The sequence below is a fragment of the Crocuta crocuta genome, unplaced genomic scaffold (assembly GCF_008692635.1).
Source record: "Crocuta crocuta isolate KB4526 unplaced genomic scaffold, BGI_CrCroc_1.0 scaffold464, whole genome shotgun sequence".
Taxonomy (NCBI): domain Eukaryota; kingdom Metazoa; phylum Chordata; class Mammalia; order Carnivora; family Hyaenidae; genus Crocuta; species Crocuta crocuta.
The window spans coordinates 217539-231429 of NW_027528805.1; the positions used below are offsets into that span (position 1 = coordinate 217539).

General features: G+C 32.8%; 1 protein-coding gene across 1 annotated transcript in view; it reads left to right on the forward strand.

Moving 5' to 3' along the window:
* The window catches only part of BRINP3 (BMP/retinoic acid inducible neural specific 3), a gene marked incomplete at its 5' end in the record, with an annotated part of 215162 nt that overhangs the window by 133441 nt on the left and 67830 nt on the right, over window positions 1-13891 (forward strand). Inside the window, one exon of the mRNA XM_077755789.1 lies at window positions 6068-6290. Coding sequence (XP_077611915.1) covers window positions 6068-6290 — 223 coding nt within the window. The remainder of the gene's footprint in view (window positions 1-6067; window positions 6291-13891) is intronic.

Consider the following 13891-nt stretch of genomic DNA (forward strand, 5'->3'; position numbering starts at 1 on the left):
ACATCCATCAGTCCTCAGTTTTTGTCAGCATTCAAGAGTCTCTCATGGTTTGCCTCTCTCCCTTTCCCCCACCATTTCCCCCCTTCTTCTCCCCCAGGGGTCAGATTTTCATTTCAATTCTTGGTAACTTTCTGCAATTCAGGACACTGATTATGTGAATTTTCTTTCTCTCAAATTTTTTTTTTGTATCAGTCTATTTCCTAATCACATCCCACTTGTTTCTGGATTGTGTATGTTACCTACATACGGCAACAATTTCTATCATGTCAACGTTTGTGATTAACTTGGGCAAAGCGAATATTAGAAGATAAAAGAATTCATGCTATCTTCCAGAAAGCTGGCTCTTGAGAAGCAAAAAATAACTTTATAACAGGATGTTCTGATTGAGCAATAACTTTGACAACCATCGACAGACACAATTTCATGTTCATCTGTCAGCTTTGGAGTTCGTACCTAGTATAATTATTGACCTATTTTAGACTAAGCCAACAGACAAATCAATAAACAAAAATACAGTGATAGAAACAGAATATATTTTGCCATGTGTTCTGGGTACTGCATTCAGTATAAGGAAGTATTATTTGTTTTATTGGCTTTTGCTTACAGTAATTTTGTGTTACTATAGTCAGTTGTTATTAATATGTATTATTTCAGAAAGTCTTGCATTTTCAAACGTAAGCAGGAGATGAGTTCAAAGACATTAAATAGGTAGTGTCACAAAATCAGAAATGATGATTCTTTCTGTTTAAACAATGTTTCATAGATTCGTCACATATATCTGACACACATTTTTTAACCTATCACATTCCTTCATTTTAAGATGTCCCGTGTCCCTGTTCTTTGCATATTTTGTTAGATATTGTACAATATTTTATTACTATAGTAAGACTATCACTATATTTTCATAATAATTCAAATCATCATCCACATAGCATTCTCGTTTCTACTGAAAAGATACTTTGATTGCCTCAATATGTTAAGTATCCAGAAAAAAATACATAAAATGTGAACCAGCAGGCTTCTTTTTACATTAACAAATAATTAAATAAGATAATTTTATTTAAAAGTGTAACACATGGACCACCTGGGTGGCTCAGTCGGTTAAGCGTCTGACTTCGGCTTAGGTTGTGATCTCACGGTTCATGGGTTTGAGCCCCGCATAGGGCTCTGTGCTGACAGCTTCCTCAGAGCCTGGAGCCTGTTTCAGATGCTATATCTCCCTGTCTCTCTGACCCTACCCTGTTCACGCTGCCTCTCTCTCTCTCTCAGAAATAAATAAAACATTAAAAAACTTTTAATAAAAAGTGTAACACATAAGATATGCACATAGTGTATTGACAAGTCAATAGTATTTTTTGGCTAACTTTTTATATTGGCACAATACTTAAGTTTTAATCAAATAACAAATTTATGATTGAATTCATAAAAACCATAAAAGTAACAGTTTCCTCCCTAGTCCTACTTTCTAATGGAAACAGTTTCTGTTTTGGACTATTTTTATGGATTCATAACTCAAGAAATAATTTCTAAATAATAATGAAAAATACCTGATTACTTTTCTACACTTCTGAGGAAGTAAATTATATGTTCTCAAAGCTCTAGAAAATTTAAAATGCTTTAGAACACCTTAGAAAATATATCCTAAATCAGTTCTGAGCATACATACTGAATATTTGAAAATACATAACTATATTAGTCAATGGTTCCCATGCTCATCAGTAAAGGCAGAAAGATAAATCAGGATATCCATATTTATGACTGCTGAAGCATGAGAATAGAGTATAAATATATAAATATATATGATCAATAAGTAAATGCAGCAGTGTTAAAAAAAATTTGCTAACAGACTTATGAGACGAAAATCATCTGTATTCCACATCCATAAGTATGCCAATAAAATTCACATGAAGGATTATTGGAGGAATTATATTAATATTTAAAGCATTTAAAAGCGTTCCTGTCAAAGTAAGAACTAATGAGAGAGAGAGAGATGGGGGTGGGTAAAGAACGAATTAGTTTCAAAACTAGCTAATTAAATATCAAGCATTAACTAAAGCTTCTATCAGGGGAAAGGGGGAAAAACGAACCTGTTCGACTATTTAAAAATATACTTTTAATACTTAAAAAATACTGTTTAATGGAGAAGTAGTAGTATAGAGAGTTAATATTATGCCTAGCTAGTCTTCTATAACTTATTTCGAAAGTGACACCTAACCTAATTCTCTTTGCCTCCACAGATTCATTAACACCATGCATTTCTCTCTGTATTATTCTTTGCTTCTTGTGACTTAGTTTTCTTAAGAAAAGTGATTGACTACAAATTCCTGCCAGCAAGAGGTTGTTTATTACCATTATAATTATTGTTGTTGTTGTATTATTTTATTTCTCTATAGTCCTCACAACAGTTTTGAACAAAAGTACTCAGTTGGTACATACTTAACAGGTATTTCCAGAGTAACATTTCTCCAATAATCTAAATACCAAATTTAATTTTTCTGGGTTATTTTTATGCAATGATAATTTATTTTCTTTTATAAGTTTATTCGCCCCAAAAGGTACGGCTAGTTATTGTTTAATTGCCATTTGAAAAGTACTTTATCTTTCACATGGCTTCTGGCAAATACTATAGGCTAAAATGTTGTGTGGCATCTCTTAATCATTGTATTTTCTCTTTGTAGTTATGTAAGTCACTACACTTATGTAAGAATTCTAATGTATCATTCAAATTTTGTGTTCATATTCTATAAAAATGATTTTTACTCATTGCCAAGCACAAAAGGAAAAATCCACAGGTATAAATCTGGAGATTCTCTTGAACTCTAGTTGAATGAATTTCAGAAACTGAAGGCATTATTTTAGAATCAAAAATTAACGCATGTCATTTGCCATCTAAAAAATAAGATGACAGTTTATCCACACTCACTTTCATAGACTGAAACATCTGTATGTTCTGCGCACAACAGGTGTCCAATAAGTATTTTGAGTGACTGTCAATAGTGACTCTTAATGACTTCATAATAAAGTCATTATTCAAGTGCCATATTAAAACTGTTTCTTAGAAATTACATAGTAACAGTTTTCAGCTGACAGGCACTGTTACATACATTTTGATAATACAAAATACATTCTCTTTTAAAATACTATTTGACTGGAATAAAATTTACTACTTTAAAAACTTTCAGAAGTGTATTACAACAAACAATGAAAATAATTAAAATATGCGTAGCCATGAAACAATAAAGTCTTATCAAAAGTGTTCAAATAAAAGATGACAATGAAATGAATGATTAGCTTTCAAAGTAGCAGCATCTGTTCTGTGAAGAATCCAAGAAATGCTTTCCAATTTCCATGCATCAAGTCCTTCATTTAAAAGAAGGAATTTTTCAAAAAAGACATATGAAACTAAACAATATGTAGGGTACTGTGAAACTGGAATTTTAAAATGCATGTCTTATTTGTACCCTGGTTATATTTAAAAAAATGATTTGAAGTATATCAAATGATATATCCTCAAAAATCTTCATAGGGGTGCCTGGGTGGCTCAATCGTTTAAGCATCAGACTTGATTTCGGCTCAGGTCATTATCTCACGGTTCATAGGTTTAACCCTGTGTGGGGTTCTGTGTTGACAGTGCAGAGCCTACTTGGGATTTTCTCTCTCCCTCTCTCTCTCCCTGTGCCCTCTAAATAAACAAACTTACAAAAAAATCTTCATTTTTTGCTATAAAAATCATTTTTCTTCTTCTAGTGAAAGCCTATACCTTCAATATCCAAAAGCGGCTAGCAGTCTGTATTCATTTGCTCTAGAAGAAATAACAATTCAAATATTCATGAATATAATTTTCTGTTAATTGCCAAAAAGTTATACTGGCCAGCATTGATGAAATAGTTTGGATCTGACTATTGAAATAGCCCTAATACATAAAATATATTATGGATTTTGTATATAATATATATAAATTAATTGCATTTGTGTTAGTGTAATTCCCTTTTTCCTGAGTGGCATAATTTAAAAGTGATAATTTGGAGGTTTTAAAGCAGCGTGTTAGAAACACTGCTTACATCACAAAATAGCTATTGACGCACTTTGTCCAAATTCAGTTAAATAAAAATGAGTGCAACTGAGCATTTGAAAACAACTGTTTTTAAGTTGTATATTTAAAACTAACTGGAACTTTAAAGAATTGTTTATAAGATCATAGAATTTTAAGATAAATGTGGTTATGATCATTCATAACTTTCTCATTTTCAAAAGAGGAAATGAAGGTACAGAGAGACTAAAATGTAATGCATACCATATAACTTTTTGGTGGTAGAATTGTGACTAAAATGTCATTGGTCCACTTGCCGAAAAATACTTCTTTTTTTTTTTAAATTTGTTTCTAGGAGAGAGAGAGAGAGAGACAGCGTGAGCAGGGGAGGGTAAGAGAGAGAGGGAATCACAGACTCTGAAACAGGCTCCAGGCTCTGAGCTGGCAGTCAGCCCAGAGTCCGACGCGGGGCTCGAACCCACGAACCGAACCGTGAGATCATGACCTAAGCGAAAGTCAGACGCTTAACCGACTAAGCCACCCAGGCATCCCCCGAAAAATACTTCTTAAGCCACTGGAAACACTTTACAAATCTTGTGGTGTGATTGTGTGGAACAAACTCAACAGTATACTACAGCAAAATGAAAGCAACATGGAATTCTTAACAAAACTAATGCTTTTAAGTAATAGTAAAAGCAATAACAAGGGTTATTTGTTTTTGGTTTTGATTTTTGTTTTTTTGAGTCCCTGTTCATAATATTTACTTTGAAAGTAAAATAGAGAAGGAGAAAGGCTATACTTTTCTCTGTGTGTGAAAATGTCTTTATTGAGATAAAATATATATAAATATAAAATTTGCCATTTTATCTGTACACTTCAGTGACATTAATTACGCTGACAATATTGTACAGCCATTACCACTGTCTTGTTTAAAAAGTTTTTATCACTGCAAACAGAATTTCTATATCTAATATGCAATAATTATGTTCCATTCGCTCTTCTCTCATCCCTGGTAAATTCTAATCTATTTTCTATCCCAATGAACTTGACTAGTCTAGACATTTCATATAAGTAGAGTCATGCAATATTTTGCCTTTTTTCCCCTCTCAGGCTTATTTCACTGACGTATTTCCAAGGTTTATTTATGTTGTAACATATATCAGAACTTCATTTATTTTTTGGGGTCAATACTATCCATATACATATGTTACCAGAATTAGTATATATAGTTATGTATGGATGGATAGTTAGGTTGTTTCCATCTTTTGGCTATTGTCTCAACTCTCTTTTATGTTTGGATAATTAATAAGCTTTTAAATGATTGCTTATTTTAGTGTGGCATCAACTTTTGTTTCTACCATTGGTTAATCAGACAATTGAAAAGAAAACAATTTCAGATATGATAATTATTGGCACAAAAACAAAAGCCAAAATTAAATCTTTAAATTTTTAATATTTTTCTCTTTGGTATACACTTTGTTTCAAACTATTTTGCCTTGACACACTAGAATACAGTTAAAGGGAATAACCAGATTGCATAGTTGAATATTATAATTTTCTATTTTAAAAGCTTTCTCTCTTTCTTTGAACATTAATATAATCATTAGATAATGATTATATATATTTTTCTCTCCTGAGTTAATGAAAATAATTCTTTAAAATGAAATATTTGTAAAGAATTATTAGTACTTATGCCAAACATGAAGGTCAAATTAATGACTACTATTTGTGGGAGAAAATTCATTCAAATACCATCAAAAGAGAACATGGAAAATTACATGCAGCTTTAAGTTTCTGGCCAAACTATTTACTTCAGTACAAATTATTTTAATTATCTTCTCCCACGTAAGTTCTATTTTAAGGGGAACAAAAAGATAACAATTCAAAAGCATCAAAAGAAAAATCCCAACTTGCTATTCATTTTCGACACACAAAATCATAGATTGTATTTGTTTTTAATATGAACATATTAAATGTGTTTGGAGAAAAGGGAAAATAACTGTTTTATTAAAGTATTGAATTTTAACATTTTTCCAGATGAATTCAAGTTCTTTATGAAAAGGCTACCCATGAATTATTTCCTCAACACATCTACCATAATGCATTTGTGGACAATGGATTCTAATTTTCAGCGCCGCTATGAACAACTGGAGAACAGCATGAAGCAACTATTCCTAAAGGCGCAGAAAATTGTGCACAAGCTCTTTAGCCTTAGCAAGAGGTGTCATAAACAACCCCTCATCAGTTTGCCAAGACAAAGGTAAGGCCTGTGTGACAGTATAGACAGCTAAGGATAGTGTTTGGATAGTGAGTTGTATTTATTTTCTAATTGTGGACATGGTGATATACATAGTTGTGTTATAATTTCTATTATTAGAGATAATTTGAAAACAACATTTTCTCTTAAGTCTCAAAATAATAAATAGTATTTTCCAAAGCAATAATCCAGTGGGGAACCCATATACTGACACTTCCTTGTTTTTCCTTTTCTTTTATTATCATAATCAAGAAATCATTCTGACTGCTTTGGATGGTAGTCGACTAATAAATGCATTACAGTGAACAGAAAAACACAAAACCCTACAGCTATATTGTAAGCATAGGATGTAAGCAGTACCACCAAGTAAAATTTCTCAATATATAATTTTCAAATAAAAGAATTTAAAGTTTATTTTCTTCGAGCAGTGCTAATAATAAGTGAATCATCATGAATAAACCTCAGTCTACATGAATCTCTGAAAATTGCTGAAAAGTTGTAAAAATTTGTCTGAAAAATGACAGACTGGTAAAATATTTGTGTCTAAGCTATTTAGGAAAGCACAGTTTTTGGATTTGTTGTTTCTGAGTTGTCGATTGATCAGTGCAGTGAGAAGCCGTATTTATTTATGTGAAGTCAGATTTAAAAAATACAGTAAAATTGGGCTGCCTGGGTGGCTCAGTTGGTTGAGCCTCTGACTCTTGATTTTGGCTCAAGTCATGATCCCAGGAACCTGGGTTAGAGCCCTGGGTTATGCTTTGTACTAAACATGGAAACTGCTTAAGATTATTTCTTTCTTTCTCCTTCTGCCTCTTTTCCCTGCTTGTGCACTCTCTCTCTAAAATGAAATTTTAGAAAATATAGTAGAATAGAAAGCTAAGGAAAAATATAAGAAAATATCATTAAACAAAAATGCATCTGTATCAGTATCTCTGTTATATAATGCTTGCTTTTTGACTTGCTTAAATCTTTATGAGGAGAAATAGATACAGAGTTTGTCACTGAAAAAAACAAAACAAAACCCTGAACGTCCATGCATTTTTAAAAGTTCAATTTCAGGGGTGCTTGGGTGGCTCAGTCAGTTAAGTATCTGACTCTTGGTTCTGGCTCAGGACATGATCTCACAGTTTCATAAGTTTGAGCTCCACATTGGACTCTGTGTCAGCAATGCAGAACCTCATGGGATTCTCTGTCTCCCTCTCTCTCTGACTCTCCCGCATTCCAGCTGTCTATTTCTCTCTTTCTCTCAGGATAAATAAATAAACTCATAAAAATGTTTAAAGTTCCATTTCAAAATAAATCATTGATATTCTTTTAACTCAGTGGTTTTTAGGCTATTCAAAATGTCTGCAAACATTACCACTTGAGAACATTTTCACTGTCCCCAAAATCAACCCAGTATCAATTAGCAGTCTGTCCCCATATTCCCAAACCCAGCCCTAGGATATTTGCCCCTAGAAATTTGTAACTTGCTGTTTGTCCCAAAAATTTGCCTATTTTGGACTTTTCATATAAATGGAATCATACAATATGTGGTCTTTTGTGATTGGCTTACTTTACTTAGTAGAGTGCTTTTGGGTTCATCCATACTGTCCAACATATGGGTAGCATGGGTATATCACATTTTGATTATCCATTATTATTTGATGGATGTTTGGGTTGTTTCCACTTTTGGGCTGCTATGAATAATGCTGCTATGAATATTCATGTACAATTTTTAAAGTGGGCATATATTTTTAATTTTCTTGGGTATGTACCTAGGAGTGAAATTGACAAGTCCTAAGATAACTTTATATTTAACATTTTGAGGTGATGCCACAGTGTTTTCTAAAGTGGCTGCACCATTTTATATTTCCACCAGCCATGAGTGACAGTTCTAATCATTCCACATCTTTACCACCACTTGTTATTGTCAGTCCTTTTGATTATAGTCATCCTAGTGGATGTGAAGCAGTACATTTCTGTGGGTTTTTTTTAAGTGTTTATTTATTTTTGAGAAAGAGAGAAACAGAACATGAGCAGGAGTTGGGGAGGAGCAGGGAGAGAGGGAAACATAGCATCTGAAGCTGGCTCCAGGTTTTGAACTGTCAGCATAGAGCCTGACCAAGGTTCAAACCTATGAACTATGAGATCATGACCTGAGCCAAAGCTGGACCGTCAACCAATGGAGCCACTCTGGTACCCCACATTTTTGTGGTTTTAACTTACATTTCCCCAATAACTAATGATGCTAACTCTCTTTTTATGTGTTTCTTGCCCATTTTGTATCTTCTTTGAAGAAATTTATATTTAAATTCTTTCCTATTTTTAAATTGTCTTTAATCTTTATTATTGAGTTTAAGCATAAGTTATACATTTGAATGACAGTCTCTTTTCAGCTATATGATATACAAATATACCCTTCAATTTTCTGAGACATATTTATATTGTCTTCATCGATCTTTTCTTTCTTTCTTCAGTCTAGCTAAAAGTTTCTCAATTTTGTTGATCTTTTGAAAGAAATTTTAGTTTTCTTAATATTCCCTATGATTTTCCTCTTCTTTATTTGACTTTTCCACTGTAATCATTATTATTTCCTTCCTCTGTTTGCTTTGTGTTTATCATGATTTTCTTTCTCTAGTTTTGTAAAGAGGAGAGTTAGGTTAGTTATTTGAATACTTTCATCTTTTTTAGTATAGGCTTTCACAGTTATAAATTTCTCTCTATGCACTGCTATGGGCTTTGTTATTTTATGCATCCTGTAAGTTTCTTATTCCCTCCATGCATAAAATAAATTTTTATATATCTGTCTACATACTTCCAGGGGACATTTCCTAATAGAGAATCATGGCTAGGGAAGGCAACTGTTATTTAATTACAATGAACTGTATGTTTTATGTGTGTGGGTTAAGTGTAATTTGTAAACTACTGAATTAGATGGTTCTATACTCCAATGAAATAGAAAATGCAAGAAGATGAGGTAGGTTAGGAAGCAAATTGATGAGTTTGGTTATTAAGATGTTCTGTTAAGCAAGCACAACTAGAACAGTATATATACATCTGAGCTCAGAGGAGATCTGAATAGCTGGGATGGGAATTATCAGTGCATGTGAAATGGCGTGAGTGGAATATGATACAGTGGAAAATGCGTAGACAGAATCTGAAGATATATTTCAGGGGAAAGTGGAGAAATGGAACGTGGAAATGAGCAGATGGTGGGGTAAAATATATCGTGAGGGCCACGTTAATTTCTAGCAAAAATAAATAAAATTTAAACATACAAATATGCCATAAAAGTGCAAAATTTGTAACAAAAACGTGAAGATATGAAAAAAATTCAAGTTGGATGTGTACAGAATAAATAAACAGAATAAAATAAAAGTGTTTGGAACTACATTGAATGGAAAATATGGAACTAAATTAAATAAACTATGGAAATACTTCTTGTTTTCTAAAACTTTTAAGCTAAGTAAATCAAAGATCACCAGAGGCTTTTCTTGACTTTCTTTTTTGAATTTATCATAATTCCTATATTGGCTATTACTCATCACACACACAAAATGTAGACTTCTTGCTAGATGAGAAATTTTATTGAGTTTATATTTTTCCCATCATTTCTTTTACTAAGAATGTGAGATTTATTTCTGCTTTGCTTTTCTTTTTTTCAATTTAATGGAGTAATATAAAATGACATTAGGAGACCACAAACTATGTACTACAGTCTGTTAGGACACAGCAGGGTAAGAAAGAGGTTGAATATTTGTGGCGTAAGTTTTCAAACATTTTTGAAAAGAAGTAGATAAGCAATACTTGCAACTCACTTCCATCTAAGAATTTTTTTTGTCCTTACCTTATGAAATTTTTCTCAGCTTTTTTCTTTGCTTCATCTCACTCTTAGAATTGGTCTGTTACACTAAAATGTTGGAAAATAACCAAAAACAAAATGAGACCTGAAAAATGAACATCAACTAGTAAGATGATTTCTTGACCTTTTCTGTATAATGACATGTAGGTTGAAGTTTTTCTTGTAATACATACTGTAATTCTTCCTTGAGATAAAGAAGAAAACTCAGATCAATCTCTCGGAATTTATATTGTCACCGCTGTTGGATCTAATGAAGTCACGTGACATTAAAATTCTCTTTCTTACTTGAATAAATTGAGAAGTGGTAATCTGGCTTTCTTGAGGTAGTTCCCCTTTGCTGCTATTCTAAGGTTCTTGAATGATATATTCATTTCATTGAAGGACAATAATTCTAGCAATTATTAAAAAGTATTCATCCATAATTTTTACAAAATAACCACACTATTTTGTGAGGTCAAATCATTTACAGAGCAGTCTCAGGTACATAGAAATACATTTAAGGTGTGTTGGTAAAAGTTTACCAACCAACTCTCAAGGTGGAGGGGCATAAAAAACTTACAGCGTTTGCTTAGTTTTGATTCATGCCCAATTGGCTCCTCTGTGCCAGTACATGCAGGCAGCAGCAAACCACTAAAAAATGATTAAGATGTTTTCATGAAATATTCTCTTCTTCATTAATAATGGTAGGTAAGTTTGATAAAATCCCTTGTCTATTGTCACAGGGAAGAATCAGTTCAGATCTATGTCACTCTTATCTAAGAACTATGTCATGCACTTCCTGTATATGCTCAACCACAGGGTTTAGCAAATTGGCACATGGCTATATCTGGCCCTCCACCTCTTTTGTATCAGCTCCTAAGGAAAGGCTGTGTTTCACATTTCAAATTGTTGGAAAAAATTAAAAATAGAATAGCAAGGGTGCCCGGGGGATGGGGGGGACTCCGTCAGTTAAGCATCAACTCTTGATTTTGGCTCAGGTCAGGATCTTGTGGTTGGTACTTGAGTTGGAGTCATGCATCTGGCTCCACGCTGGAGGCGTAGGGCTTGGTTGGGATTCCCTCTCTTCCGCTTGTCTACCCCTTTTATGCTGCACTCTCTCTCTCTCTCGAAATAAATAAACAAACTTTAAAAAGGTACAATAGCATTTTTGATTGATGAAAATTACATGGAATTAACACTTTAATGTCCATGTATAAAGAAGCACACTCATGTGGTTACACATTGTCTATGGCTACTTTCACACTGTGATGGAAGAGCTAGAGTTCCCACATAGTTATATGGTCCAGAAATGCTATAATATTTGTTACGTGGCTCCTAACAGAATAAAAATTTGCTGACCTCTGCTCTAATATAACACATACTTTGTCTTTAAAAATGTTATTGAGTGTTTTAAAAGTATTTTGATCCATATATCATAAAAACATTTTATATTATAAATACATTTTTTGCTAAATACATGATAGTTTAACTTTACCTTCATCATATGGAGAACTTATACAACAGATTAAGTCCTGAATATTGAGTATTCATGGAGTAATATTGAATATTTTACTAATAATTTCTCTAGTATATATACATTACATACATATAATATACAATATAGAATATATATGGATATATGAATATAATACATGTGTTTGTTTATAAGTCACTCAGTGATTTATATATACATACATATATATAAATATCACATAAATATATACATAAATATACAAAATCATTTTACTATACATTATGTATATACATGTATATCTATATTTTAACTAATATAACACCTACAGGAGTAGTCTAAAACACTATAGATCAAAATGACTTTAATTCAAATGCTATTTCAAATTGATATATAATACAGTATTGGATTGTTTCATAAAAACAGTCAACTTTCTTATTTTTCTCTTCCCTCTACTCCTGATCTCCAATTCTAGCACAATTCAGAATGATACTGAGATCATGAACTAAAGAGAAGAACAACAAAAACAAAAATGAATATTTGGGGAAAACAAATTTGAAAGATTTAACAGTGTCTTTAGACAAGAGAGGATAAAATAGGTCTGAAAAGTTTATTTTCAGATGAGATAGCTGTTAATGTCCTTAGGTAGGATTGTCCTGCCCACTGTAACTCTCTGAACATATGAGATTCAGGAAGAGTTCATAGGAAATCTGAATGCTTGGCTAACTGCTGGAGCTCCTAGAGACAGCTCTCCAATTCACAGACAGCAAGTGCTCAACAAATATTTGATAAAAACTCTGTTTTATGTTTTCTAATACTTTAGTTCAACTTCTAGAATCATAGAACAGTGAGTTATCATTTTATATGAAATATTTCCTACTTTATTTAAATTAGATTGCCTGTTACAATAAGCATACCATATTCTGAATACTAATTCCATTCACAAAGGCTCCATCTTCATGACCTGAGCACCTCCCAAAGGCCTTACCTCCTAATACCATCTTATGTGGGGATTCCAACATAGGAATTTTGAGAGAAAACAAATATTCAGATGATAGTTGACAGGGCTGGTCTCTACTTATCAGTAAGACCTTGAGATGTGAGAGTGAGAAGGGTAGCTAACTATCTCTTGTGCGGGAATCCTGTCTGTGGTGGATGACAATGTAGCTGGCATGTAGACCCAATATGGGGCAGAGAATTCAAGTACCACTCAAACCCTATTTTCACTTGTCCCCTGGCTCCAGTTCATTTCTCTTTCCGAGATTTTGTTATTCAACTGTTTTTTTCTTCCTAATTGTAACATGACTCTTTCTGCCCCATACGTGTCACCAAGTACTTACAATTCTATACTACATGCAATAAAAATAGAAATTTTAATTTTCCTGGTAAAATAAGAATGGTATTTATATCTGACATCGAATAATGTGTCAAAATTCTTTAAATCCTATTTGTTTTTCCCTTCAGTTCTTTTAAGCTCAGCCTATTTCCTTACTTTTCTTTCTCTTTTGCTGAATACTGAGACATTTTTTTCTTCTAATGCTCTCTCTTTTTTGACCCTCATTTCTTCAATATAACCCCTCTTTACTGAATCTATTTTTTTTTAAGCAGACTGATTCGGTGCTCTTAAAAAATCAATTTACAAGTCTTACTTATCTTCTGCAAAATAGTGCATCTCCACATTGGACCAATTTTTTTTTTCATGCTTTAGTGGATTAGATATAACAGACTTTTTTTCTCTTTTCTTTATTTTTTCATACTTTTAAATATATGAGATAACAGATTATTCTTTCAATAATTTTCTCTTATAATAGCAACTAATTCAAGTTGGTTTCCTTCACTTATAATAATAAGGTAACTTGTTAATAGATATAAAATCTAATAAAAACCTTGATCCATTTTGAATATGTCTTGAAGGCAATAAAAACAAACTAGAAAGATGTAATATGCCTGTGGTAGTAAATATCTTCTACTTGCCATAAAGCTTATTTGAGATAGGAGCGCCTGGGTGGCTTAGTCGGTTAAGCGTCCGACTTTCGCTTAGGTCATGGTCTCACGGTTCGTGGGTTCGAGCCCCGCGTCGGGCTCTGTGCTGACTGCCAGCTCAGAGCCTGGAGCCTGCTTCAGATTCTGTGTCTCCCTCTCTCTCTGACCCTCCCCTGCTCACACTGTCTCTCTCTCTCTCTCCTAGAAATAAATAAAAATATTAAAAAAAATTTTTTTTAAAAAAAGCTTATTTGAGATAAAGAAGTACCTTCAAAGTCTAGTTCTCTAAATATGTTTATTTTTGGTTTGTTTTGATAGTTAATTTTG